Source organism: Canis lupus, chromosome X, assembly GCF_011100685.1.
Source record: "Canis lupus familiaris isolate Mischka breed German Shepherd chromosome X, alternate assembly UU_Cfam_GSD_1.0, whole genome shotgun sequence".
NCBI lineage: Eukaryota > Metazoa > Chordata > Mammalia > Carnivora > Canidae > Canis > Canis lupus.
Window position 1 is genome coordinate 31,322,788 of NC_049260.1, and position 27,565 is coordinate 31,350,352.

At 35.8% G+C, this 27,565-nt stretch overlaps 1 protein-coding gene across 5 annotated transcripts in view; it reads left to right on the forward strand.

Moving 5' to 3' along the window:
• The window catches only part of CFAP47 (cilia and flagella associated protein 47), a 504,616-nt gene that overhangs the window by 242,641 nt on the left and 234,410 nt on the right, over positions 1-27,565 (forward strand). For all 5 annotated transcript variants that reach the window (XR_005386243.1, XR_005386242.1, XM_038587158.1 and 2 more), the window contains 3 exons: positions 11,763-11,849; positions 21,032-21,087; positions 22,429-22,574. Coding sequence is in view for 3 of the 5 variants with exons in the window: in XM_038587158.1 (XP_038443086.1) it covers positions 11,763-11,849; positions 21,032-21,087; positions 22,429-22,574 (289 nt within the window). In the remaining 2 variants the exon portion in view is untranslated. The remainder of the gene's footprint in view (positions 1-11,762; positions 11,850-21,031; positions 21,088-22,428; positions 22,575-27,565) is intronic.

Below are 27,565 nucleotides of genomic sequence, written 5' to 3' on the forward strand. Positions count from 1 at the left end.
AGAAATTTTATATGTTTGCACTATAGTAAATTTATGGACATCATCAGATAAAACAACAAATGATGATAAATCAATTTTTCTGGAAATACTATTTGATCTATTTAAAGCTAAGATTGGTCATATCAAATTTATGATTTTTGTCTAAGAGCTTTATGTTTGTTGAGATGTACTAATCCTTTAATTTTTAAAAATGTTTAATTAATAGACATTTTTACTTCTAATTTTATTCCATCTGTTAATTTCTGAAAGCGAAATATTGATTCAAGCAGAACATGCATTTTAGCTTAAGGCATCATGATTAATTTAAACTGTGCATTAACCATGCATTCGTGCATCTTGAGATTTAACAAAAACAATAACAGCAACACAGATTTGAGATGAAAAGAATATAAAATGCTTAAGTACTATTTAAGGTCGCAATAGACAAATCTCTTTGTAAACTTACATACTGAAAGAGAAGTTGGTCAGTGATACCCATGTATTGCTTCAATTATGCACTGTTGCCATCAGCTTTAGAAATCAGATCCTCACAACAGTACTTGTGTTGAGACTAGAAGTTGTAAGTATGCTTATTATTTTAGTATTTGATAATTTCCAGTTTTTAAAATCATTGTATTCCTAGGCTGTTGGTAGTTTCTTATTAATCATCATTTATTGTTGACAAAACAGTTTGTTTTTGTTAAAACAGTTACTGGTGAATTTATGGTTCTTTTGTTTACGTGGGGAGAGTTTTATTTACTGTAATTTTATTAAAGTTTTAGAATGCAAAGAACAAAAAAAATGTCAGAATATGTAGCATTAATCCAGTATTAAAATATGCCCTTAAATGAACCAAATGACTGACTGCAGTTCTTCAGAGGAAATCAAGATCAAACATAGTTAGTCTTACATTCTAGTGGTAGTGCTGAAAGGAAATCTCAAAGTTCCAGGAATTGGTAGACTATTATAATTGTATGTTTTTCAAAAATTATATTATTTTATTGTTACTTTATGATTTATCTCAGATTAAATTAAAATTCAACGAGAGGTGGTGCATGATTTGTTTGGTAGAGCACAAGACTCTTTCTTCTTTGTATGAATGTGGCCCTCAAATTTAGTCAATGGGCATATAAACTCAAAATTTTAAAACCACTTACAAAATGTGTAAAATCAGCATTTTACAACAGGCATGTATTTTAAAATATAAAAATAATACACTAGAAAAGAAAGGAGATTTAATTGCCAATTAACTCTTATAGAGACATTTTTTAATGTTACAAACACCATAACAATAAGTGAACTAGCTTTTAATGTTACACTTTAAAAACTACCAGAATTTAATTATTAACAATCTAATATGAAACATACTTTATTTTTTTTTATTTTTTATTTATTTATTTATTTATGATAGTCACACAGAGAGAGAGAGAGAGAGAGAGAGAGAGAGAGGCAGAGACACAGGCAGAGGGAGAAGCAGGCTCCATGCACTGAGAGCCCGACGTGGGATTCAATTCCGGGTCTCCAGGATCGCGCCCTAGGCCAAAGGCAGGCGCCAAACCGCTGCGCCACCCAGGGATCCCACATACTTTAAAATAAAACAAAAATGTCCATATATTTTCCCCAAAATTATATGCAGTGCAGTGACCAGATTTGATCACTTTTTAATCAAAATCTAACAGTACTTTCAACAAAAATGGCAACCCAAACTAGATTTAACAGACAGGATTCGCCCACATGCCTCTCTCTACCAGATTAGTGGTTCTCAAATTCCTCTTTTGCAGAATGCAACTATTTCTTGCTATATAATACTTTTTTATACACTATAATATTTGATTTCCTAATATTTTGTTGAAGATTTTACATTTATAATCATAGAGTTTAATGGTTTAATTCCCTTTTCTACTGATGACTATCAGTTTTTTGTGTCATTAATACTAGCTTCTAAGAGTGATTTGGGAAATGGTCCCTTTTATTATATTTTTTCTGAAAAGTTTGTAAAGGATTGGTATTAATTCTGTTAATCTTCAGTAGAATTCACAACTAAAGCCATCAGGACTGAGCTTTGCTTTTTGGGTAATTTATTTCATTACCAGTTCTATCTCTTTATTTGTTATGGGCCTAATCAGATATTCTATTTCTTCTTAAATCAGTTTTGATAGTTTGTACCATTCTAGGAATTTGTGCATTTCCTCCAAATTATGTAATTTGTTGGCACATAAATTTTCATAATATTCTCTTACAATCCTTTTTTTTCCCCCTGGAAAGTCAATAGTGATGGCCCTTCTTCCATCCCGAATTTTAATAATTTGATCTTTTTTCCTTCATTCTTGATCAGTCTAGGTAAACATTTGTCAATGATATCAATCTTTTCAAAGAACATTTTTTCTGGTTTCCTTGATATTCTCTATTGTTTATTGAGGTAGGATTGACCTACAAAAAAACCCGCACATTTAATGTATACAATTTGATGAGTTTGGACATATGTATGCAACCATAATACTATCACCACAATTAAGGTAATAAACATATCCATCACTTCCAAAAGTTTCCTCTGTTACTTTTTTTGCTGTGGTGGTGGTAAGAATGCTTAAGATGAGACTTATCCTCTTAACAGATGTTTAAGTGCTCCGTACTGTGTTGTTAATTAACTCCGTTGTATATCACATCCCTAGGAATTATTCATCTTGCAAAACTGAAACTTTATATATAACAACTCTCCATTTCATCCTAGTATGAATTCCTAGCAACCATCATTCTATCCTCTGCTTTTTGAATTTGGCTATTTTAGATACCTTATATAAATGGAATCATACAGTATTTGTCCTTCTGAGACTGGTTTATTTTACTTAGCATAATGTCCCCATGTTTCAAACATGTTGTCACATATTGTAGGATTTCCTTCTTTTTTAAGGCTGAATAGTCTTCCACTGTAATATATATACACACCATGTTTTCTTTACTCATTTGTCTATCGATGGACATTTGGGTTTTTTAGATTGTTTTCATATCTTGGCTATTGTGAATAATGCTGCAATAAGCATGAGAGTAAAGATACCTTTTTGAGATCTTGATTTCAGCTCCATTGGATAAATACCCAGAAGTGGAAGTGCTGAACTACATGGTACTTCTACTTTTAATTTTTTGAGGAATTTCCATACTTTCCCATAGTGGCTGTACCATTTTGTATTCCCACCAATAGCATGCCAGTGTTTCCTTTCTCTAGATATTCACCAATATTGTAATATCTTTTTTGTTTGTATGTTTTGGTGTTTCTTTGTTTATAATAGCCTTTCCGATAGGGATGAGATGATATCTCACTGTGGTTTTGAAATGCATTTCCTGGATGAGTATGGATGTTCAAAATGTTTTCATATACATGTTGGCCATCTGTATGTCCTCTTTAGAAAAATGTCTATTGATATCCTCTGCCCAATTTTTAATTAGCTTGTTTGTTTTTTGGTTAGCTTTTTTGCTTCTGAGCTCTATGAGTTCTTAATAGATTTTGGAAAATAATCCTTTATCAGGTATATGATTTGCAAATATTTTTCTCACATTTCATAGGTTGCCTTTTCATTTTTACATTACTCTTGTATAACTCTATTGCATTTACCCCGCTTTTCATGGTATTTTTGTCAGACATATTGTATCAAAGGTGTCACAATAATCAGTAATGTTACTAACATTCTGAGGTATTTCTTTATTTAATTTTGTGTAATTTTTATGTCTTAAGAAAGCTGAGAGAAGAAAAGACACTGTATTAGTTTGCTAGGGCTCCCATAACAAAATACCACGGACTGGTTGGCTTAAGCAACAGAAACTTATTTTCTCACACTTCTGGAGGATATAAGTCCAAGGTCAAGGTATTGGCAGATTGGGTTTCTTTGAGGCCTCTCTGTCTTGCAGATAGATGGCCACCTTCTTGCTGTGCCCTCACATGGTCTCTTCTCTGTATGTGCACATCCCTGGAGTTTCTGTGTGTCCACATTTTCTCTTGTAAGAACACCAGTTGGAATGAATTAGGGCCCACTCTAATGGCCCTATTATAACTTAGTCCCCTTTTTAAAGGCCCTGTTTCCAAATAACTGTCACATTGTGAGAGTACTACAAGTTACGGCTTTAACATGAAATTTGAGGAAGGAAACAATTTAGCCCATAAAAGAAAGTATACACATTTATAATTTTCATTACATTAGCCTTCTTATTTATCATTTCTGGTTTATTTGTTTCTATGGATTCACGTTACCTTCTGGAATAACTTCTATGGCTAAATCCAGCTTCACTCTCACCCACCTCATTTTTAAAGTTTTTCTTTTATTTTCTCTCTGCTCCTTCCAGTAATTGTATTACATCATGTGTTGGTACACCATTATGTGTATGAGATTGTTTATTTTTCTTTATTCTATTTTCTGTCCTTCAGATTGCATAATCTCTTCCAATCTTCAATTTGTTAGCTCTTTTTTTTCTGCCAGTTCAGATCTATGATTGAACCCCTCTAGTGATTTTTTAAAATACTTGTTTTTGTAGTTTCCAACTCCAGAAATTTTTTGTTCTTTTTTAAATTTCAGTCTCTTTTTTGATATTCTCTACTTGATGTTACATTGTATCATACCTCCCTTTGCTTCTTTAGTCATACTTTCCTTACTTTTTGAAGACATTTATAATGGCAATTTTGAATCAGTTTTCTGTTAAATCTTTTTTTTTTTTTTTTTTTTTTTAAGATTTCATTTGGGCAGCCTGGGTGGCAAAGTGGTTTAGCGCCACCTTCAGCCCAGGGTGTGACCCTGGCGTCCCAGAATCGAGTCCCACATCGGGCTCCCTGCATGGAGCCTGCTTCTCCCTCTGCCTGTGTCTCTGCCTCTCTCTCTGTCTCTCATGAATAAATAAATGATTTTTTTTAAAGATTTTATTTATTCATTCATGAGAGACAGAGAGAGAGAAGCAGAGGCACAGGCAGAGGGAGAAGCAGGGTTCATGCAGGGAGCCCGATGTGGGACTAGATCCCAGGACCCTGGGATCATCCCCTGAGCGGAAGGCAGACGCTCAACCACTGACACACCCAGACGTCCCAGTGTTCTGTTAAATCTGATAACTGGTCATTTTAACATGCAGTTTCTGTTGCCCATTTCTTTTCGTGTTTCATCATTTTTAAGGTTGAAAACTATGCATTTTAGAATATATGTATATTGTAGCAGCTGAGTACTGGTCCCATCTCCCACAGGATCATTAATGGTATTGGTTAACTTTTTTAAAAGGTTTTATTTATTTATTAGAGAGAGGGAGAGAGAAACATAACAAGAGCAAGCATGAGCAGTGGGTGGGGAGAGGGAGAAGCAGACTCCCCTCTCCAAACTAGTTTATTACCAAACTAGCAGGCCTACAGTTTAGTCTGTATCTCCAGTGAATCTACCAATCTACTCCCAATTGCCTTTCACCACAACCTGCACTGTTTTTCATTGATCCTTTGGCCTGGTCCTCTTCATACTTTGTTGAAAATGAAACCGATTCCTTTGGGGAGAGATTAAGAGCTGTTTTAATTTTTTGTTATTTTTTTTAAGATTTTATTTATTTATTCATGAGCCAGAGAGAGAGAGAGAGGCCGAGACACAGGCAGAGGGAGAAGCAGGCTCCACGCAGGGAGCCCAACGTGGGACTCGACTCCGGGTCTCCAGGATCAGGCCCTACGCTGAAGGCGGTGCTAAACCGCTGAGCCCCTGGGGCTGCCCTAAGAGCTGTTTTAAACCCAGCTTCTCCCTCCAGGCAAAATCTCGGAACCCTGGCTCTGTAGCTGGAGGTGGGGATAGTGTTGCGCTTACTTTTCTCAGAGTACCACCCGTTCATTAGGATCTAAGTATGAGGTGAGAGAGGGGACGATAGCTTTAGGTATTCTTGGCTTGCTTCTGCCATGAACAACCATTTTAAAGCTAAGTCAAGGACAATTTCCCACCCATGTAGAGCCTCCATCCTGCGAGTGGTTGCTGGGCAGAAGTGGGATTCCCCCCTACTACTCTCAGCTTCACTTGCCCAAAACTTAGCTTCAGCAGCATGTACTGGGGGCAGGATGAGAAATGTTGATGTCCTACGCCTCCCAGAAAAGTAGCTCTCCAACTGGGAGCTGGGGAAGTTGTGACCCTGTATTCTTAGCTGTGCCAGTGAGGACTAGGGTTTCTGTCTTACTGAGTAGGGAAGGAAGGTGGAGTGAGGGGTCTTGGTGCAGATGCCACACATTACAGCCTTTCTTACTGAATTTAGTTAATATTACTGAATAGATTTTTCTTTATTTCCTCTATACCCTTAGGAATAATCTCCAGACAATTAAAATAGTTGATTCTTACATCTTTTCCTCATTTTCCTGGGGAGCGGGTGGATGGAGCTCTCATGTTGTCATGCTGGAACAATGCTTGCTTTAAATTCTATTTTGCCCATTACTACTATAGACACTCCAGGTCTCTGTTATATCATTTGCATGGTATGTCTTTATTAACCTTTTGCTCCTAATCTGTTTGTCTTTGAACTAATGTTTATATTTTTTTCTAATCTGTTTGTATCCCTTTTGTCAACCTCTGCCTTTTGATTGGAGTGTTCCATCCATTTAAAGTTCATTTAATCTCTGATACATAATTTAAGATTGCCATTTGAGTACCTGTTTTCTATCTTATGTCTTTGTTCCTCTATTTCTCCATTACTTCTTGGTTTTGTATTGTGTATTTATTTTTAGTGTAAATTTTTGGTTCTTTTTTGTCTTCTACTGTATTTTTCTTATTTTCTTAGTTACCCTGAAGATTATAATCATCCTAATTGCATAATGTAGCTCAAATTAATACCAACTTAATTTCAATAAAATTCAGAAACTTGGCTGCAATGTATCAGCTTTACATAGCTACTTGTTAGTGCTATTACTGTTACACCTATTGCATCTTTATACATTATAAGCCCCTAGAACAGTTTTATATTTATTGTCTTGCATTCTTTTCATTTAAATCAGAAAGCAGAATTTAAAAGTTTGCACAGAAAATACTAATGATGTATTATATGTTGGATAATTGAATTTAAATTAAAAAAAAAGAAGTTACACTTATAATTTTTGTTTTGATTTATATATATAGCTATATAGTCACCTATGTTGGTAACTTTTTATTTCATGTGATTTTGAGTTAATTTCTAATGTCCTCTTATTTCAGCCTGAAGGACTCCCATTAGTATTTCTTGTAGGGCAGGTCTGCTAGCAATGAATTTTTTTTCAGTTTTTGCTTATTTGTTAGTATTTCCTTCATTTTTGAAGGACAGTTTTGCTGTAAACAGTATTCTTTATTGACAGTCTTCTTTCAGCACACTGACTGTATCATCCCATTGCCTTCTGTAGTCTAAGGTTTCAGATGGAAATTCAACTGTTAATTTTACAAAGGAATGATTTAAGTGTTAAGTCAATTTTGTCTTGCTGCTTACCACGTCTTGGCTTACTAATATACTTTGACTATTATTTTCTAGTTTGGGATTGCCTTGGGTTTGTCCTGAATCAAATTTTTTAGACTTCTTAGGTGTGTAAATTAATGTTTCTCATAAAATTTGGGAATTTTTCGGGACGCCTGGGTGGCTCAGTGGTTGAGCATCTGCCTTCAGCCCAGGGCGTAATCTTGGAGTCCTGGGATCCAGTCCCACATCGGGCTCCCTGTGTGGAGCCAGCTCTCTCTGCCTGTGTCTCTGCCTCTCTCTCTGTGTGTCTCTCATGAATAAATAAATAAAATCTTTAAAAAAAATTGGGAGTTTTTCATCACTTATTTCTTTGCATTTTCTTTCTGCTTTTCTTTCCTGTCTCTTCAGGATTCTGTTAAGGCTTGTGTTTGTATGCTTAATGGTGTCTCTCAGTTTTCTGAAGCTGTATTAATTTTTTGTCATTATTTTCTCTTTCTGTTCTTTAGAAATAATCATTTTATCTGGCCTATTTTCAGGTACACTGGTTCTTTCTTTTGCCACTGCAAACCTCCTGTTGAGTCCCTTTAGTGATCTTTTATTTCAGGTATCATACTTTTAAAGTCCAAAATTTATAATTGGTTCTTTTGAATAATTTCTCTCTTTATTAGTATTCTTTATTTGGTGGAACATCAATGTCATTCATAAACAAGGTTGAAGACCTTTTACATAGTTTGGGGATCCAGCAAGCTCCTTCAACCCCTCACATAATCATCTTGTTCCCCAGATCTTCCTTTGATGTTTTGGCAAGCTCTTATTTGATGCAACTGCTATAGGAAACTCAGGTGCATTTGCTACTGATTGTTTTCAGCAAACATCCTGGGTATTGCTGTTTTCCTTTGAGCCAGGTCAGTAAAGACAACACCTTGCAAACTGAATTTTTCTAGGGAGCTGTGAGACAGAGAAAAAGTAACAATGTTCAGGGATGGGACTTTTTTTTGAAGAGCTGCAATCTCAGTCTGTGCCCTCATGTGGCTATAAGCCTGCCCGTTTTTACAACTACCTTAGTTGCAAGACTGCTTATTTTCAAGGTTACTACAGAGCAGTGGAAAGATGGGAGTTACAACACTAAAGCTACAAGGCCACAAACTCTGCTGTTCTTATCAAGGTGTGGTGGTTCTCCTTGAATAAATATGACTCAAATTGCTGCAAGCTTTTCATTAATTAACCAGAGTTCTGAAAAAAGTTAATTTTTACAATCTTTTCCAGTGTTTTTATTGCTTTTATAGGGGAGGGAATGTGTGGTGCTTCTAACTCTGCCATTTCTTGCCTTTCTTTTTCTGGTAGCCAGAAAAAAACTATTGAAAAATAGTTTTTGTTTTAGATTAGACTGTTCCCAAAGTATCATCCTTGAATCAGCAAACTCAATATCACCTGGGAGCTTGTTACACAAACAGAATCTTAGGCCCACCTCAATCCATTTGAGTCAGACTCTGCATTTAACATCTCCTGAGGATTTGTTTGTACATTAATGTTAGAGCAATGCTGGTCTAAGTTAAGATTGTTCAAAGTTTAATCCATATATAAGCTGTTTAAAAAGCATCTGGAGAGCTTGTTTTAAATGGAGGCTCCTGGAAGCCATACCAGACTTAACTAAGTCAGAATTCATACAAATAGAGCTTGGGAATATGCATTTGGACCAAGCACTGCAGATGTTTATAATAAACACTGAAATGTGAAAACCACCAATTTAGAAACTACAGTAATCAAATAGGATTTTTCTCCATTTTAATGGCAGTTTGTATTTTATTTTTACAGTTAATATTTCTATTTTAAGGAGGACATCTTCAATGTAATTATGCAGGGACTTTTCAAATGCTATTTTATCTCAAAATGGTATATGCACAGTATGCAAAAAACCTAATATTCACTTTATTGGTTTACTCTTTTTATTTGTGTATAAAATTGTATTATCCTTGTGACTGTTTTTTAGCCAGAACAAATTATGACCTAAATAAATTGCCCTGATGATTCACCTTGGATTTATAGAAATATAAAGAAACATTGTAAATTTTTTCTGCCTCATAATTTTATGAGATTTGAATGAGAGTTCAACACCTTAATTTAAATTAAAATTATTCTCTCAAGAGGAACTCTTCCTACATTTGCTTAACTATAACTTTAAAATGATAAAAGCAAATCTGGTAGTCTGATACATGTCTTACGTAGTTCATAGTTTACATTTTCCTATAGTAAATTTTGTCTGTTTAAAAATTTTTAGTGTTTGATATTAATATAATTCCTTACAATCCTTATATATGAAACTATCAGAACTACCAACTTAAAAGGAAAGAAAGTGACATTAACATTGTTGGTGAGCAAGAATTCCTGTCCCCTTTAAGGGTCCTAGTTAGACTAAGAATCACATTGACATGAGACATTAATAGGAGAAAATCAAATTTAATAATGTAAGTATGGGGAATCCATGCAGACAAAAAAATTCCAAAGACAGGCAAAATGAGATATATATGTCATCCTGAACTAAAGAGAAGGAAGTAGGGTCTGAGATTTTAGAGGAAAGGAATGCACCTCACAAGGAGAGAAGAAAAGCAGATGTTTGGTAATTAGACATTTGCCCTGCCATACAGATGGATAAAATTTATTATTCACTTGGATAAAATTTATTTCTGCTAATAACCCTTATTCTGGGAAAAACTCCCAATTTTGATTCTTCTTTATAATTAAGGGAGAAGCAAAAAGCTTTTTTGAGCCCACAGGGTCTTGATTGCCTTCGGCTTCAAATAATCTGCATGCCAAAGTGGTACATTTGGGGAGCAGAGGCTGCCTTGAACCCCTTCAACATTGAAACATTAAGATGTATGAATGTGCTACATTTTAGTTTTGTATGCAGTTGTATGTGTGTTTGTGTTTCAATACTAAAACATTTGATTAATTTTATTATTGATCTATTTTTATTGTAAAGCTTGTATTATGAGATTAATAACTGTTACATAATAAAGATTTATTTTAACGAATTGTTGAGAAGGAAGAAATTTTCTCTGCTCTTCAAGATCCTTTTAGCTAAACTAAGAATCCAATTGACATGAGACAGATTGACAGGAGAAAATGAAATTTAGTTTCTTACATAAGGGGAATTCACACACACATGAAACTCCAAATACAGTGAGACAATATGAGACTTATATGAGCTAAACAGAGAGATAGAGGTGTGAGGATACAAAGGGGAGGAAGACCATTAGCAAGAAAGTGAGAGGAGATGTCTGGAAAACAGGGGTTGTCCTATTATGCAGATACATTTCTTAGCTAAAGAAGAATCTCTGTTAATAGCTCTTTTCCTGCTACAGGAAGGATATCTTTTTTCCAATGAAAATTTAGTAAGTCGAGAGGAAGTTGAAGAGCTTGACCCGAACCTGCTAGTTTTTTATTTCTTTTAACTCAAAATAATCTTCACACTGAAGTGCCCCATCTTGGTGTAGCCTGCATTTAGTTCTTACAGAATTAAGTTTTAATAAATCTGTTCTTAATATCATACAGATTCTCTTCAACTCTGCAGATAGAATTAGGCATTCCTGACATCTTTGACCCACATCCAGAGGATCATTTCCAAACTAACCTCCACTATAATGTGGGCAACCTAAGGCAGAGACGATAACAGATTCATCCTTGTATTTCCAGTAGCTAGTCCACATCTAACATATAATGGATTCCCCATAACTGTTTCTTGAATGAATGAGCATTATCTTGTAAGTAGGACAGCATTGCTATGTAATTCCTGTAGATGGCATAATTACTAATGGACTGATTAAGTAGGTATCCACATCTCATGTCCAGTCCTGAAGGAAACATTTCTCTCTTTTTTTTTTTGGAAATAAGATTAGAAGTTATGAAATGTTTACAGCTCTGACAATACACTGAGACCAGTATATGATTCCATTTTGTTTCTGGAATATAATTTTGGCAGTCATTTATATTCTAAATTTCCTTGCTATTAAAATTTAGCATTGCCTTTCCATATAATAGAATATTATTCTTTACATATTTCAATTCCAGATCTCCCCCCCACCCCGCCTTTTAAAGTACTTTCTACACCCAACATGTGCCCTGAACTCACAACCCTGAGATTTAGAGTTGCATGCTCTACCAACTGAACCAGCCAGGCACCCTGACCTTTCCTTTTTTGAAAACATATATGCTTTGAGATGCAGAATGAGGGCATGTGGATTTTTTAACTGTAATTTATTCTGATTCTAATTATATTTTATGAATGATGGAAAAAAATCTAAAAGTATGTTTTGTGGTCATTTTAATTTTGTTATAGTAGAATTCAAAATAATCCTTTTTTCCATTTGTTTTAGTGTAAGGTTGGTGGAATCCTCGACATTTCTCTCTTTACCATCTCAATTAACAGAATCTGGAAAAGTCACTCACCACATGAACGATAGGTAAACGTGAACATATTTTATGCTCATAATTGTCTAAGGAAAACTTCTAAGAAATTAGCATTCAACTAAACTTTTTATTAATTATATAGTATTCATTTATTTGAAATATTTAATTTATAATATATATAAAATTTATATTATTCCCACTTATTCTATTCTCTTATATTTTACTAGGCTATGTGCATGAAAATTGAATAAATATGCACTTGATTAAATACGGTGGATTCTCATTATTTGTAATAGTCATATTCCATAAAATTATGGCACTCAGCAAGTGAATACTGAACCATTATTCCTAGAAGAAATATATGTAATCACATAGGTTATAATTGTAAATCCCCAAAACAATCCATCCTGGTAGATTTTTTTCTTCTTCACATAGAGAAAATAAAGTTCAGTAGTATTAAATGACTTGCATGAGGCTAACCCACTAAAAGGTGCTGGCAAATTGTTTCAAACCGTGTCTATTTGGCGCCAGAGGTGGAGGTTCTTGAGCGTTTGTACTTCTGTACTGCTTCCTACTATCTCCCTCCTCTAGTCTTCTACATATGAGAACTGAAACAGAAAGGCCCAGTGTCACTTTGTTTGACCTTCACTGGGAACTTGTGTGACCACTGACTAGAACTTTTTGCCACATTGCACATGTCCAAAAATAACAGAGGGAACTCTGTGAGTATGGATTTGGGGGATACAAATCAATTTTAGTGAGGAGACAAATTTGCAAATAACCAGAATTTGTGGATAATGAGGATCAACTGTATTTAAATTTATTCCACCTACATTATGAGGTCTGTATTTGGTTTAGAAAGAAACTTTGACTTCGGAAGAAAGAAGCAGAATTTTTAAAAGTTAGATTGTTTTATATTTCTTATCTATTTTAAATTTATAGTATAACTATTTAATGTGAAATACAATAAAAACAACATTGCCAAGGTTAAAGAAAGTCAGGCAGAAAGAAAATAATGCAAGTATGTATTAGTGAAATGCATGCATATGTTGACCATTACTATAACATAATTGCAGGATAGCTACTATGTTGTTAGTATATTTTATACCTTTGTCTCGGTGTAATGTTTAACAATGATAGTATCATCCTTTTAGATGCAAAAATGTATCAGGAGTCAAGGATTTGGCAAATGATTTGTGCAGATCTTGCTAAGATTTAAACGAATATAGCTTATTTTCCAAAAGCAAATTGAATTTAAGGCAATAGTATTATGAGATTATAAGGATTATATTTATTATGTTTAATTTCTTCTTGGTTGTTCTGTGAAAAAAATTGTTAAAGGGGAAACCATTTTTGTCTCACAACATTTGTTTTATTGAATGCTAATTACATGCTTAACTAAGGCATTCAAAATCTTCCTTTTACATTTTGCTTTAATGAACAATAAAATATGAATTAATACCTTCAGCGATAAAGCATCAGTACAGATACCATAAGAATAGAGTATTGTAGGTATTTTATGTTAATTTCTTTGTAGTATGAAGTGCTGGTGTTTCTAAAAACTCTTCAGTAAATACTTCTCCTAAGTTTTTATCTCTTTAGTCCCTTGTTTCTTTTTTTTTTTAATTTTTTTTTAATTTTTATTTATTTATGATAGTCACACAGAGAGAGAGAGAGAGAGAGGCAGAGACATAGGCAGAGGGAGAAGCAGGCTCCATGCACCGGGAGCCCGACGTGGGATTCGATCCCGGGTCTCCAGGATCGTGCCCTGGGCCAAAGGCAGGCGCTAAACCGCTGCGCCACCCAGGGATCCCCAAGTCCCTTGTTTCTTGATTAAGCAGCTCTGTGGCATGGTAGATTTTACCTGAATGGCCTTGAAATAATTTCTCCACATTAATTACAAATAATTTATAGTATCACATATTAAACTGGAATCAAATCTCAAAGGAATGCTATCAGTATCTGTGAGCTTAAGTAACTCAAAGTTGGATCAGTTTAATGAACAGCAAAATTGAATCAGCTTTCTCTTATTTTTTAAATTTTATTTTATTTTTAGCTTTCTCTTATTTTAAAATATGTATTTATATATTTTAGAGCGAGAGAACATATGTGAATGGAGGGGGAGAGGCAGAGGGAGAGGGAGAGAGAGAATCCCAAGCAGACTCCCCTGCTGAGCATGTAGCCTGACATGGGGCTCCATTTCACAACCCTGAGACCATGACCTGAGCCAAAATCAAGAGTCGGATGTTTAACCTACTGAGCCACTCAGGTGCTCCAAGTCTTTCTTAATTTGGAATGCAGTATAGGAATTCTGTATCCCTATTTATTTATTTATTTATTTATTTATTTATTTATTTATATATTCATGAGAGACAGAGACACAGGCAGAGGGAGAAGCAGGCTCCATGTGGGGAGCCTGATGTGGGACTCAACCCCGGGACTCCAGGATCATGCCCCAGGCCAAAGGCAGTGGCTTAACCACTGCATCACTCAGGCGTCCCAGTATCCCAAATTTTAACATGTTTTTTTTTTCATACAATATTCTGGAATGATTTTGATTAGATCCAAAGTTTCATAATTACTGAAACTATAGATAAAGGTATATTTTCTATGTTATAGTTCTCAAATCTAAAATATGATGGAATAAACCATTATTAAGACATTTATAATTTAATTTTGGCTAGAAAGGACACTTTGCAAGTACTCATCCAAAATAATTACCAACTCAGCATGAAGTACAGCTTAAGAAATGTGCCTATCATGGTCTCAAACATTATGGATCATTCCTTCTCATATAGTCTCTTTCATATCTATAATACTTTACTTTCTTAGTTCCTTGCTCAAGGCTTCCTGTGATAAAATTAACATAAAGATATAGTGATATTGAGTACTGGTCAGGGAGGACACAATCCAACATAGATTAATCAGGCTTCTTAGATTAAGTCTCAGGGCCGTTTGTTTAAAGGATTGAGGATTTACTCCTATGCACCTCTGTGAAGACTGTCTATCAGATCAAAGGTAAGGGGGGATTTAAAAAGTCAAAGGCTACAGTTTTTCAAGGAAAAGGGAAGGTACCTGGGTTATCGTGTCAGTACTGGTCTGGGCTGAATGCTGAGCCCCAAATTTATATGTTGGATTTAAACAGAATAGTCTTAAATTGACCCCAAAGGCTGTTTTTCTGACAGTTCTTAAGAGATTTATTAGAAACACTTATTATGGCTTCTTCTTTTGGAGTCCTGACTGCTTGCTATACAACACCTCCAGGCTCCTTCATATAGCAGGCAAATCTTTATTCACTTTCTCAAGGATCAGCTAAAGTATCCAGAACTCCAACAATCAAATCCACTTTACAGGCAGCAGAAAGGATGAAGCACAATAGAAGTGTGCCCTCTTTCTTTGTTAGAGCAACTTCCCAGAAATAGCACACAGCACTTCTACTTGTAGCCACTTGGCCAAATCTAGCTGGAAGGAAGACTGAGAAACCACCCTTCTCTGCATACACATCAAAGCAAAATGAGGGTTTTGTCAGTGAGGAGGAAGGGCCTATGGTTATTGGGATAGGCAATCAACAGGTTCCACCATGAGGGGACACCAAAGAGAGTTCTATTCCAAATAGCACAAAGTTTTCTAGTGTTTCATCAGTCTGGCTTCATTGGCATAATGAGGCCTTTTGATCTTTAAATGTCTTAATAAAATAATACTTAGTAATGTTACACATCGTTTTTCTTAAAGCTCTCCTTAATGTTTGTCTTGAATAGATTTCCAGTTAGAAATAAAATTTAAGAACATGCATTTTGAATTATGACCAGAATGGAAGTCTGGTGTAGTACCTCTATGATTAATAACATTTGCAGGTAATATATACCATACAATAAGCATTACATTGTCTCAATAACACCCACTCTGATCTCTAGGTCTAATCAACAAGGTAACAATATAAGAGATCAAGAAAAGGTTAAAAAAATACTCCATAAACTATCAGTAATCTTTTTTAGAGCTCTTAACAAAAATCCCTGTTTTATTCTTTTTAGGCATGTGATAATATTGCATTCCCCCAGTTGATGTGTGAATATATAACTTAATTGGCCAATAGCATATGAGAAAAAGTACTGAATGTTTTCTCCAAAGGATAGCTTTAAGATCCAGTGGAAAATTTTTCTTGTTCCCTTTTCCTGATACAATGACTAAAGAAGCATATATAGAAATGGAGTTCCCTTCACCAGAGATCTTTGAGGACATACCCTTCACCTAAGATGGACATGTAATGTGCGCACAAAGTAAACTATTGTGCTAATCCACTGAGATATGGGGTGTCACAGCAGCACAATCTAGCAGATGCTGATACTCTTCCTCAGATCACTTCACTCAATATCTCCCCAAATAATAAATATTCTCTTCTCAAATGAGCAGTAAAGTGCTGAAATTATCTTCCAGGTGGCATAAAAAAGGTAAAGTCTCCTATTAAAAAGTTGTAAAATACCTCTATCTATAGGCTACTCTTCTTAAGCAACAGATACATATAAAACAGCACATTTGAAACCACATGGATGATAAAACTTTATATTCATCACACCTTTTACTTTATGGGAAAATGATCCAATGAGCATAAGCAAGAGCAGTTAAGAACTTTTTATTCTAATTAAATCCTAAGGATTGCCAGCAAGGATCAGGACAAGACATTGATTTTAGCCACACTTTAAAATAAAATTAAATGGTGGGTCAGCGGTGCTCAGAAATGAGCACTATATAAATAATTTCCTATAGTAATATGACTTGCTATTTTTTCCAGCAACATTGAATTATTTATCATTTAATAAATTCTTACTAAGTGGCCCCTCAAGCAGTGCTCATAGTATCAGAGGACTATCAGATAAATAAGTCATAGATCTGATTCTCAAGGAGCCAACCATCAAGTAGAGAAGAAAAAAATATCTACACAAGTGGAGACAATTGTACAGGGCAGAATGCATTCAGTAATATATGTTGTACCAAAAAAAAAAAAAAAAAAGTTCTTGGAGCTCATTGACAAGGAATATCACTATCTAGATATAGAGATTTTCCTGAGCTTCATCTCCTTTATCTTCTCTTTCCATATTTCCTTGGAAAATAGCTAATGAAAGTATCTTTTGAATAAATTAGAGTTGCCTTTTCCTCAAAAAGACCCTCAAACCCAGAAAAATTGAGTTAACTATATTATTTATGGCAAAGACTAGTAGAAAAAAATTGCAGACCTAGAAAGAGAAGGGATTTAAGGAAAATAATGAGGTACGAAGCACTTTTTTCTCATGCATATGCTATACTCTGCTGTTCTTCTTCATCATATACAAATTGGGATTGAAATGTGAGTAAGATTTTGGTGGCCCGAATCTAGAGCAGAGGAGGACTTTCCTACAAGTAGAAAAGGATCATAGGAAGAAAGAATTGCTGAAGGAGAGAAGGGACAGGCAAGGGGACATACAAGACATATGCTCATGCATATGGATTATAGGAGAGTGTGAATGGAAGTTGAAAAGGTGTTGAAGTGTTTATCTTTCTGCTTTGTAATTATTTCTTGCAGATTTACTTTGTATGACAGAGTATACGCCATGAGCTTAGGGGCTTTGTCATTTATCCTTGTCTCTCAGAGTAACTTGGCCCAGAGTAGTCACCCAAATAAAAGAAGGCCCTGGTAGAGATATTTTTCTGGGTCTTGATTCTTGCTAAAAACCCAGAAAAGATGGATTCTGCATGGCCATTGTTTTAAAATAGTTTATTTTACTACACTGAATAATTGGTGACAATTAGAATTAGGCAAATCTCCAATGGAAGTACAGTGAATCAAAAGCCAAATGTATGTACTAAGAGTCACAATTTGCCATGATCGTCTTGCTCTACATGAGGATTTCATATCTGTTTTTAATATCACCACAGTCTGTGCCAGTCTGATGAAGCCTATTCTACTTCACAGAATAAAGTTTTATAAATACTTAAAATAAGATGCAAGGATTACAGAGTGTTGTAATTTCCCTCAGGCTGCAATAACAAAATAATATAGAAAGGGTGGCCTAAACAATAGAAGTTTATCTCCCATAGCTCTGGAGGTTGGAAGTCCAAGATCAAGGTACAGGCAAGATAATTTTCATTTGGAGGCCTCTTCTCTTGACATGTAGGTGGCAGCCTTCTTGCTGTGGGTTTACATGACCTCTTTGTACATAGATAGAGTAAGCTCACGGTTGTCTTTTCTTATAGGGACACTAATTCTGTTGCATCAGGCCCTACCCTTTAACCTTAATTACCCTCTTATAGATCCTATCTCCAAATATAGTCATTTGGAGAATTGGGGCTTTAACATAAGAATTTAAGGATGACACAATTCAGTCTATGGCATAGAGGAAACTAATACTCCAGCAGATAATATACATATTTAAAAATTTTAATATGTGAAGATATGTGCTTCTTCATTAACATAAAACACAATAAAATCTACTGGTGGATGAAATGTGATATAAACATATCCATGATTATTTGGTGACCAAGTCATATTACAGCTAATGCTACTTTGGTTTGGTTTAAATTACCATTAAGAGTTAGTGGAGGGGGACCTGGGTGGCTCAGCATTTGAGCGTCTGCCTTTGGCTCAGGTCGTGGTCCTGGGGTCCTGGGATAGGGTCCCTGAGGGGAGCCTGCTTCTCTCTCTGCCTATGTCTCTGCCTCTCTCTCTGTGTCTCTCATGAGTAAATAAATGAAAAAAAAAAATCTTAAAAAAAATAGAGTGGAAGTCAAGATGGAATTTTTTCTCCATTTGAATTCATAGATACACTCTGTCCTTGCACCTCAGGTTGGTACACCTTGCTTTACAGACTTACTCAATTGGCTCAGGGGCAAAGTGGTACAAAAAACTCCAGCAAATATCCCATTTGGGGGACGCCTGGATGGCTCAGCATTTGAGCGTCTGCCTTTGGCTCAGGTCGTGGTCCTGGAGTCCCGGAGTCCCGGGATTGGGTCCCACATCAGGCTCTTTGCGTGGAGCCTGCTTCTCCCTTTGCCTGTGTCTCTGCCTCTGTGTGTGTCTCTCATGAATAAATAAAATATTTTTTTAAAATCCCATTTTTATTGCCCTTCAGATGGCCACTAGGTCCTTTTCTAAAGAAGCCCTGGACATATGGAGGATAGAGTGAAGATAGAGAATTATCAAAATCGATCCTCTTGCATTTCCTTCCCATGATGCCTGAAGACTAGTCTTTAACCAGAAAATTTGCTCTTTGATTTGAGCATGGCCGTGAATGCTAGCCCAAGAGTAGCTTCATGAAGGCTTATAAAAAAAAGATCTTCCCTCCCCACTGGAAAAGGGTTGAATAGGAAGTCATTCTTGGGGTTGATTCATTCATACTCTGAATAGAACCAGTTCAATGTCATTTTGATTATTTTAGTTTGAAAGCAGCTGTGTACTACTACTGCAGAGAAAAAAAAAAAAAAAATGCTATCCCTTCACACCTCCTAAGTAGGTTTCACTCACTTTAGCCCACTGCTAAATGAGTAGAAAATATTCCCTTCCTTGATCAACTGTATTTTGTATAATTTTAACCTCTTTTGATGCTATTTCTTCTTTAAAACCAAGGGTTTAAAAATACTCCTTCTTCCATAGCTTCAACAATAATTGATAAGCATTTAGGAAAATGATAGCATAGACTGAGGCACAGGGAGTAACCAAAAGGCAGAGTTGATTTCCTGTTCTGTCTTTTGACCTGCAAGATAATGGTTTTGTAAACAAGGTGGGTTTATCACTGAATTTCTAGACTCAAGAATGTTGATCAGGTAAAATAGAATTTTCCTAAACCAAATTATTTTATTTAATTATTTTCTGATGTCTCCAAATTAATCATTATAATCAATTTATATGAGCAAGGTAATAACATTTCTATGTCTGCATTTTTTTTTCATCCATCTTTGCCGTAAGTAGTACAGGTAACTCAATTTTTCTGGGCTTGAAAATCTCCTTTGAGGATAAGACAACTCTGATTTATTCAAAAGGCTATTCTCTAAGAAAATACTTAAAGAAAAGAAAAGGGAGATGAAGCCCAAATTGCTCTGCTTTTCTATTCATTATGAGAAAGAAAATGACTAAAGGGCTAGAGATTGCAAGTATTGAGCAAAATGAAGTTCTGAAATTATCTGAGGATTTTAATCAGGCATTCTACCCAGAGCTCCATTATTGAGATGGAGGTGGAGCCATACATCGAGAAATAAGCATTCTTTGTTGTTTTTTCCATTCTCTGTATAATCTCCCTTATAAATGCTAAAAATATCTAATATATCTCTGATAGCCTTAAAGTGTCTATCAAATGTTCAAGTTACATAAAATATTAAAACAGCTAATCAGAATGTCTGTGAGTTGAAATAAAGCAGAGAAAAAATTACAAGATCTGTAAACCTTATTAAGAATGTTGTATCAAGAAAAGGCAGTGGAGAAATGAATCAATATGGCTAGAACTTTACTTGGAAAGAGCCCATATATTTTTACAGCATCAAATTCAGGCAAACGCAGATGACAAGGTGAGAAAATATGGAGTTTTGTATTCTCAGAAAAAAATCAGGCAAACAATATCTGAGAGCCCAGATGCTAATTGCCAGCTTGTTGAGCAAAGTAATCATGAATATTAAGAGAAGAGCAGTTTGGGGGAAAATTGATGGGTTCTGGAAGATACGGAAACTTTCAAGGGAGGCAGTTGCTTCAGGCTGTGATCTGCTAATTAATTTTCAGAAATGCAACCAGAGCTTAAGCAGCTGTCCATATCTCCTCTCTTTATGAGAAAAAAGAAATGTGGAAACAATAAGCTGAAAGAAGAGAATCTTCCAAGAAATCAAGTTCTAGAACCACTTTTAGAGAAAATACCTATGTAATCCTAAGTTGAGACCACTACTTTTGGGCCTCAGGATTTGTTTTTGTTGTTTTTTTATTATTATTATCAAATGTTTATTTCTCCATATTCAAAAGTAAAAAGGAATTGTTTTTACCAAATTGTATGAAACAGTGGTGGAAATATGGATGATTATTAGTTTCCTTTTTGCATTTTTCTTTTCAAATTTCTGAAACAATATAAACATAAGGCTGATATATGAAATACATCTGTGGTCTTTGCATATCATGTAGGTAGCCATAATTTTTAAGATTCTATAAGATTTAATGAAAATAGAGAATTATTTTTTTTCTTTTCTTTTGTGTTGTTGATATTGTTCTCCTGTTTACTTATGACAGTAATGCTGAGAATAGCCCTGAGAGTGATTGCCATTCCCCAAATGCCTTAAGAACTTGTGAGTACCTCAAATGAAAGCTTTCATTTGTCTTCATGTCTGACTTTTGTGTGCATGGCATACCAGTAAATGAAATGCCCAACAAAGGATGGTTATGACAATAGCCAGAAAGGCAAGCCCTGGGGATTACTGGCAGAGTGGGAGGCCCAAGTGCTGATCCTCAGCCTTTCCTGTTCATGACCCTTTGGAGGACTCTGTCCCTGCTTTCTTTTCACTACAAGTCCTGGTTTCCTTACCCGTATGATGAATGTATTTAAATAAATGACTTTTATGTTTCTTTTGGCTTATTCTTAACTGTTTAAACCTATTTAGGTGACAGGTCTCACCATGTTTAAAATTACAAAGAGAACACAGATCTACTTTGTTTTATGAAATAACTATAGATGTAGAAAAGATGAATAGAATGTGAATAGGACAATGGATATAGGAGTCATGTGGCTGTCTAGCTACAGAACAAACCACCCCAAATGTAATGGCCTTAAACAATAAAAATGTGTTAGCATTATTATTTCTCACACTTCTGGAGTAACTGGCCTCAACTAGACTCTTCTTGCTCAGCATCCTCATGCAGTTATAGTCAGATGGAGGCTGCAGCTGGAGTCATTCCAAAGGCTTCCTTACTCACATGTCTGATGGTTAATACCTATTGGCTAGGACCTCAGGTAGGGCTGTTGGCCTAGATACTTACATGTGGCTTTTCATGTAGCCTAGGCTTCTTCACAGGATGACAAGTTGGTTCTAAAAGCAAGTGGGCCAAGAAAGGGATGATTGGGAAGAAATTGTATTACATTGTTTGCTCTAGTGTCAGAAGTCACATTGCTATCTCCCAGCATACTATTCGTTAGGATCAAGTCACTGAGACTGCCCCACCATATCACCACACTCACAGCAGTGTTGAAGAACTTGTAGACATGTTTTAAAGTCAACAAAAACGATAGGAAAAAATATGTATATAACATTCCTCTATTTCCAGTTCAAGTTTTCTGTTACACCATGTTATATGAACTCTTACATAGTCCACAAAAAAAGTTGAAGTTACCTGGATAACCACTTTGCTATTTATATATGTATATCTAGGCTAATTTTAAATACTAATAAAGTTTCCTTTTTGAGGAATCTTTAATAGAGGGTCATAATTTTACATTTTTATGATATCAGGCTTGTGCTGGTGTCACCTGTACTTTCATTAACAAATGCATGTGTCATCTAATTTGGTGTGCTAATGCTATGAACATTTTTTTTATTCATTTCAAAACTTGAAGCACTAATTGAAACAGCTGCTTTATTTGAACAGCACTTATGAAATGATATGTAAACAAGCTCTACTTCATGTTTTGGTAGCAATTAAGTCCAATTTCATCAGAGAGTTCTTCTGTTCCACACACACTCTTCACCTGGAAGTAAAAGGGACCTCAAGCCTGGAGCTCGTGTTTCTTCCCTTTGACATGCACACGCGCTACTGTGTCATCATCCTCAGCAGCAAAGAGGTGAGAACAGAATTGTGGCACATTTCATCACAGGCTGGCAATTGAATGGACTAGCCGGTACACGTGACTGGAAGGTAGCTGAAGACTCTAGTAATGTAGACAACAATTTCAGCCTCCTGGTTGCTAAACGAAGAGCTTATCCTCACAAATAAGCGAAGAGTTACACTAGTTGTGAGTAAGCTTTATAATGACTGCCTTAGGAAGTCCCACGGGAGCAGATTGGTGGCATGCCTAACCTTGCTGCAGCTCTGTCTGTATTAGCTTTATGCAACTGCATAACAAATTACCAAACACTGAGGGGCTTAAAACAATACGCAGGTGTTATGTCACGTTTTCCATGGATCAGAGGTCTGGGCATGATCTAAGTGGGTCCTCTGCTTAAGGTCTAGTAAGTCTTCAGTCAAGGGACCTGCTACTACTGGATCATCCTCAAAGGCTCTACTGAGGAAGGAGCTGCTTCTCAGATCTCTCAAGTTGTTGACAGAATTAATTTTCTAGTGGCTCTGGCATCCATGTAACTTGCTGCTTTAAAGCCAGCAAATGGAGCGCCTGGGTGGCTCAGGGGGCAGCTGGGTGGCTCAGTCAGTTAAGCATCTGCCTTCAGCTCAGGTCATGATCCCGGGGTCCTGTGATTGAGCCCCGCATCTGGCTCCCAGCTCAGTGGGGAGCCTGCTTCTCCCTCTCCCTCTGCCTCTCCCCTGGCTTGTGATCTCTCTCTCTCTCTTTCTCTCAAATAAATAAATAAAATCTTAAAAAGAAATAAATCCAGCAAAGGAGAGAGAGAGAAAGAAAGGAGGGATGGAAGAACAGAGAAGGAGGCAGAGAGACAGAAAGAGAAGACAGGCTGTAGAAGAAACATTTTATGGTATTAGCCCCTTCCAGAAAGAAACTGCCATGTGTTGACCTGAGGAGGGAATTTATAATGCCCAGTAGATAGCCCCAACTATATCAATTATGTATCAATTATGTGCTATAGTAAATTCATACTCAATGAAATAATGGTAATTGGAAAGAAGTATTATATTGACCTGGTGCCTGTAGGGCCCTTCACACATGAAAAAATAATATAGCCCACTAAATATGTAAAGAATAGTTTAACTTTACTTAAAATTACCATTTAGGAGGAAAAAATGCTGTTTTATAGTAATGCTAAATCTTGTTTTTTATTTCCCCTAAAAGAGTTCAGGATTTAACTGAATTCCTCTACATGAAAATGTGTGAAAATAGTAACAATAGTGTGACTAGTAGTTTAATCAAATATTTCACAATCCCTTTTTTATATTAATTTATAATATAGAACTAGAAAATCCTAGGGTTAATTCTCAATAGCATAGTAAGGAGTCTGGTTTTATTATTTGAATTAAACTATTGGAATATTATTTACTTCCGTAAATTTTGTCTAAATTAATCAAAATAATTATACTTAATTTGGTATCTCAACTTATTAAAATATGTCTTTTGATTATGTATATTTTGTTGCTGTCAGAAAAAATATTAAGAAAAACAATAATCATGAAATTATATTGCTATCAACTGAGAAATAATGCCCTAGGTCTAAAGTATTGTGTTGAATTACAATGACTTATGTGGGCAAACACATCTATTAATTTACACATTCAATTTATTGCTAATTATATTGAAAATGCAATTACACGCTCAAATAGATAATCAAACATCCAAGTCCACCTAGTTAGTTCCTGTTCTTATTAAATGTGTGATAACTGCTTTGCCATTAAGAACCACCTGTTGAAAACTGTAAAGTAATTAGGCCTCAATTTGATAGCTTTCCATGTGTAAAACAGGAACATTTCTACTAATATTGCTATCAAGGAAAGGCCATTTGTTTCATTTTGGCTGTTCCATTTGAACTTTCAAATAAAAAAAATGAGATGACTTATGTAATAGCTGTTTGAAAGTACAAACTGTTTACAAAACTTCCATCAACGTTCATAGAAATTCTTAGCTTAGGGGAAAACCTACAAAATCCCAAAACATTTATGCTATCAAATGCCAAGACTCCAAAAGCATTTTTGCCCATGTGTGGATGGGGCAGATTGAATGGAGGAACCTGGAGTAGAAATATGACCCAGTCCCTGAGGAACTGCACTTTCTGGAAGGAGGGCTTGACAGACCCCTATGCAAACATTGCAAAGTACAAAGCAATATATTGACACAACCCCAGGGGCTCTGTCTTTCCTTTCATGCCTGTGTGAACATAGTACATAGAGCAGATGCTCTACATCATTCTCAGTTCCCAAATAGGAAGCCACCTATCACTGTTGGGACCATCCAAGCAAGAACAGGAATCCTTGACATGGGGCCTGCATTAATACTGGGTTCCACACAGTTGCAACAATTTTCTGTGTCCTAACCAGCCCTCTGGTGCCAACCCATGAGCCTTTTTATGAAACCAAACCAGACTTCTTTATCTTGCAGTCCTATGTCCTCCCTTTCTGTCAACAGAATTTGGTCTGAACAAATAGAAACCAAAGTCCAGGTATTGTTGACTCGAGAAAGCCAGGATGGGAGTCAGCATCCCTGAGCAACTTATAAGAATCAGTCCAGTCCCACACCAGGGCCCTAATACAGCAGAGAGAGTTTCAGCCTTACCAAGTCAAATAAACAGTTGACAGGACAAGGGTGCCCACTCCCACGTAGAAGAGCAGGCAAGATCTTCTTCTTGATTTATGATCTCCAACAATTTAGTCTAAGACTACATCTTACCAGTTGTTATATTATGTGTCAGTCTTTCCATCTCTCTCATGTTTGCATGAGTAGGTGGAACTACTCATCTGACTTTTTGCCCTATCCCTCATTTCATTCCCCCTCAGCCTTTTGTGTCTTTCTGTCTCTGCTGGTACAGAGATTAAGCTGGCAGTCTCTATTGTGTCTATTTTTTAAAGATTCTATGATCAAAGTACAACTTTTTTCAATCATAGTTAACGTGCAGACTTCAGTAATTCTGGCTTTGGTTTAATTTTATTCAACATGAAGGTAAAAACATTAAATTATGCTAAAATCTTACATAATTTTATATTTAGACAGAGTAATTTCAGTTTTGTGAAAGTTTTTAAAGATTTTATTTATTTATTCATGAGACACAGAGAGAGAGAGAGGCAGAGACATAGGCAGAAGGAAAAGCAGGCTCCATGCGGGGAGCCCAATGGAGGACTCGATCCTGGGACTCTAGGATCATGCCCTGGGCTGAAAGTAGGCGCTCAACCACTGAACCACCCAGGCGTCCCATGAAAGTTATTTTTATAACTGGAGGGACTGAGTATCATTTGAGGGTGTGTGTTTTTTTTTTTTTTTTAATTTTCCATGATTTTTAATGGCAAGCCACATTTCATTCACCTTTTGATTTCTTCCATTCGATTTGTTACACTGCATATTTGTTGCTGTTGTTTTGGTAAGTACACTCCTTCCCATACCCCTGAGTTATTCCCAGGGAAACAGAAGATTTAATCCCATCTAGCCCATACACATTTTGAAAGCATTTATTAACCTTATGATGCCTGCTGACAATATGGAAACAGGATAAGTGAACTTTAAACTCTAGGTCAGTGTGGTAAAGGTTCACCAAGTTACACATAGTTTGAGCCCCCTCACTGCAGAGCCTTCTCCCCCTTCACCTACTCTCCTTTTTGTGAAACTATCATCCTGCAATAAGCCCTGCAGCCTTTGTAAAGAAAAAGCATGAGAAGAAAATCTGTTAAAGAGAATTTTGTACCTAATGGTAGTTATTTATTCTTGGAATTATCCTCTGGGTTTCTAATCAATGATCCTACCAGTTAGTCTGTAAAGATTCCGCATGCCTCTGGGATACCAATATTTTAGCCCCAGGGGATATCCTTTCAAATGACATTTAGAATACAAGGGAACAATACCTATTTTCCCAAATCCATGTTAATTTTATGAACCTTTTTTTAAATTGAGATATAACTGACAGATAACATTGTATAACTTTGAACTATGCAACATGTTGGTTTGATACATTCATATATTGCAATGTGATTACTACAATAGTGTTAGCTAACACCTTTGTCACATCACACAATTATTGTTTCTTTGTTGTGTGGAGAACAATTAAGATCTAGTCCCTTAGAAAGTTCAACATTTTTAACATAGTATTATTGACTATAATCACTAAGCTGTGAATTTGATGTCCATAAATTATTTATCTGATAGCTGCTAGTCTGGAACTCCGTCATTCATGAAGGAAACTATAGAATATGGAGTATGACTCTTGCAAGTTTTAAAATTTAACAGCCTCAAGCCATATTCTCAATAATTTCATTGTATTATTGTGTTCACTTCTCCCAGTACAATTTGATTCACCAAGAGTATAAAGCCAATTTTGTAGGCATATAGAGAGTGAACACAGAAAGGAAATGAAGCTTGAACTCAGGGGAATCACATTTCATGGAGAAGGCATGCTTGCATACATGAAACATATCCACCAATTCTATAACAGAGCCAGATTGTGACCATTTCTAGAATAGAGGGAAGAATGCATTTCTATATGATAGCAAAGGCAAGGATAATTGACTCAGAGAGGAATTTAGTTAAGAGGATGAGTGGAAATTTGCTAGTAAAGCAGAGTTTGGGCAGGGGAGAAGTGTGCTCAGGAGAAGATTCTGAGAACATGAGGCAAGCAGCTGAGCATGAAATTTCACACTTGAATTGCCTATTCTGAGAGAAGTTTGTTGGAAGTGACAGAAAATTGATTGGATGGATAAGGCAGACTGATAATGAGGAGGGCAGTGAAATTTTTAGCTGAATAACTTAATTATATTATTATAATTATTGTTATCAAAAGCAGGAAGGGATTGAGCATAGACATGACCTGATTTCATCTTTGTTTGAGAAAGTGTCTCTGAAGCCAAAACAGAGAATAGATTAAGAGTTGGAGAAAGAGACTGGAGACCAAGAGATGGGCTCAGAGACTCTTGTAGTCTATGATACTACTCCACACACCTCCATTCTCTACT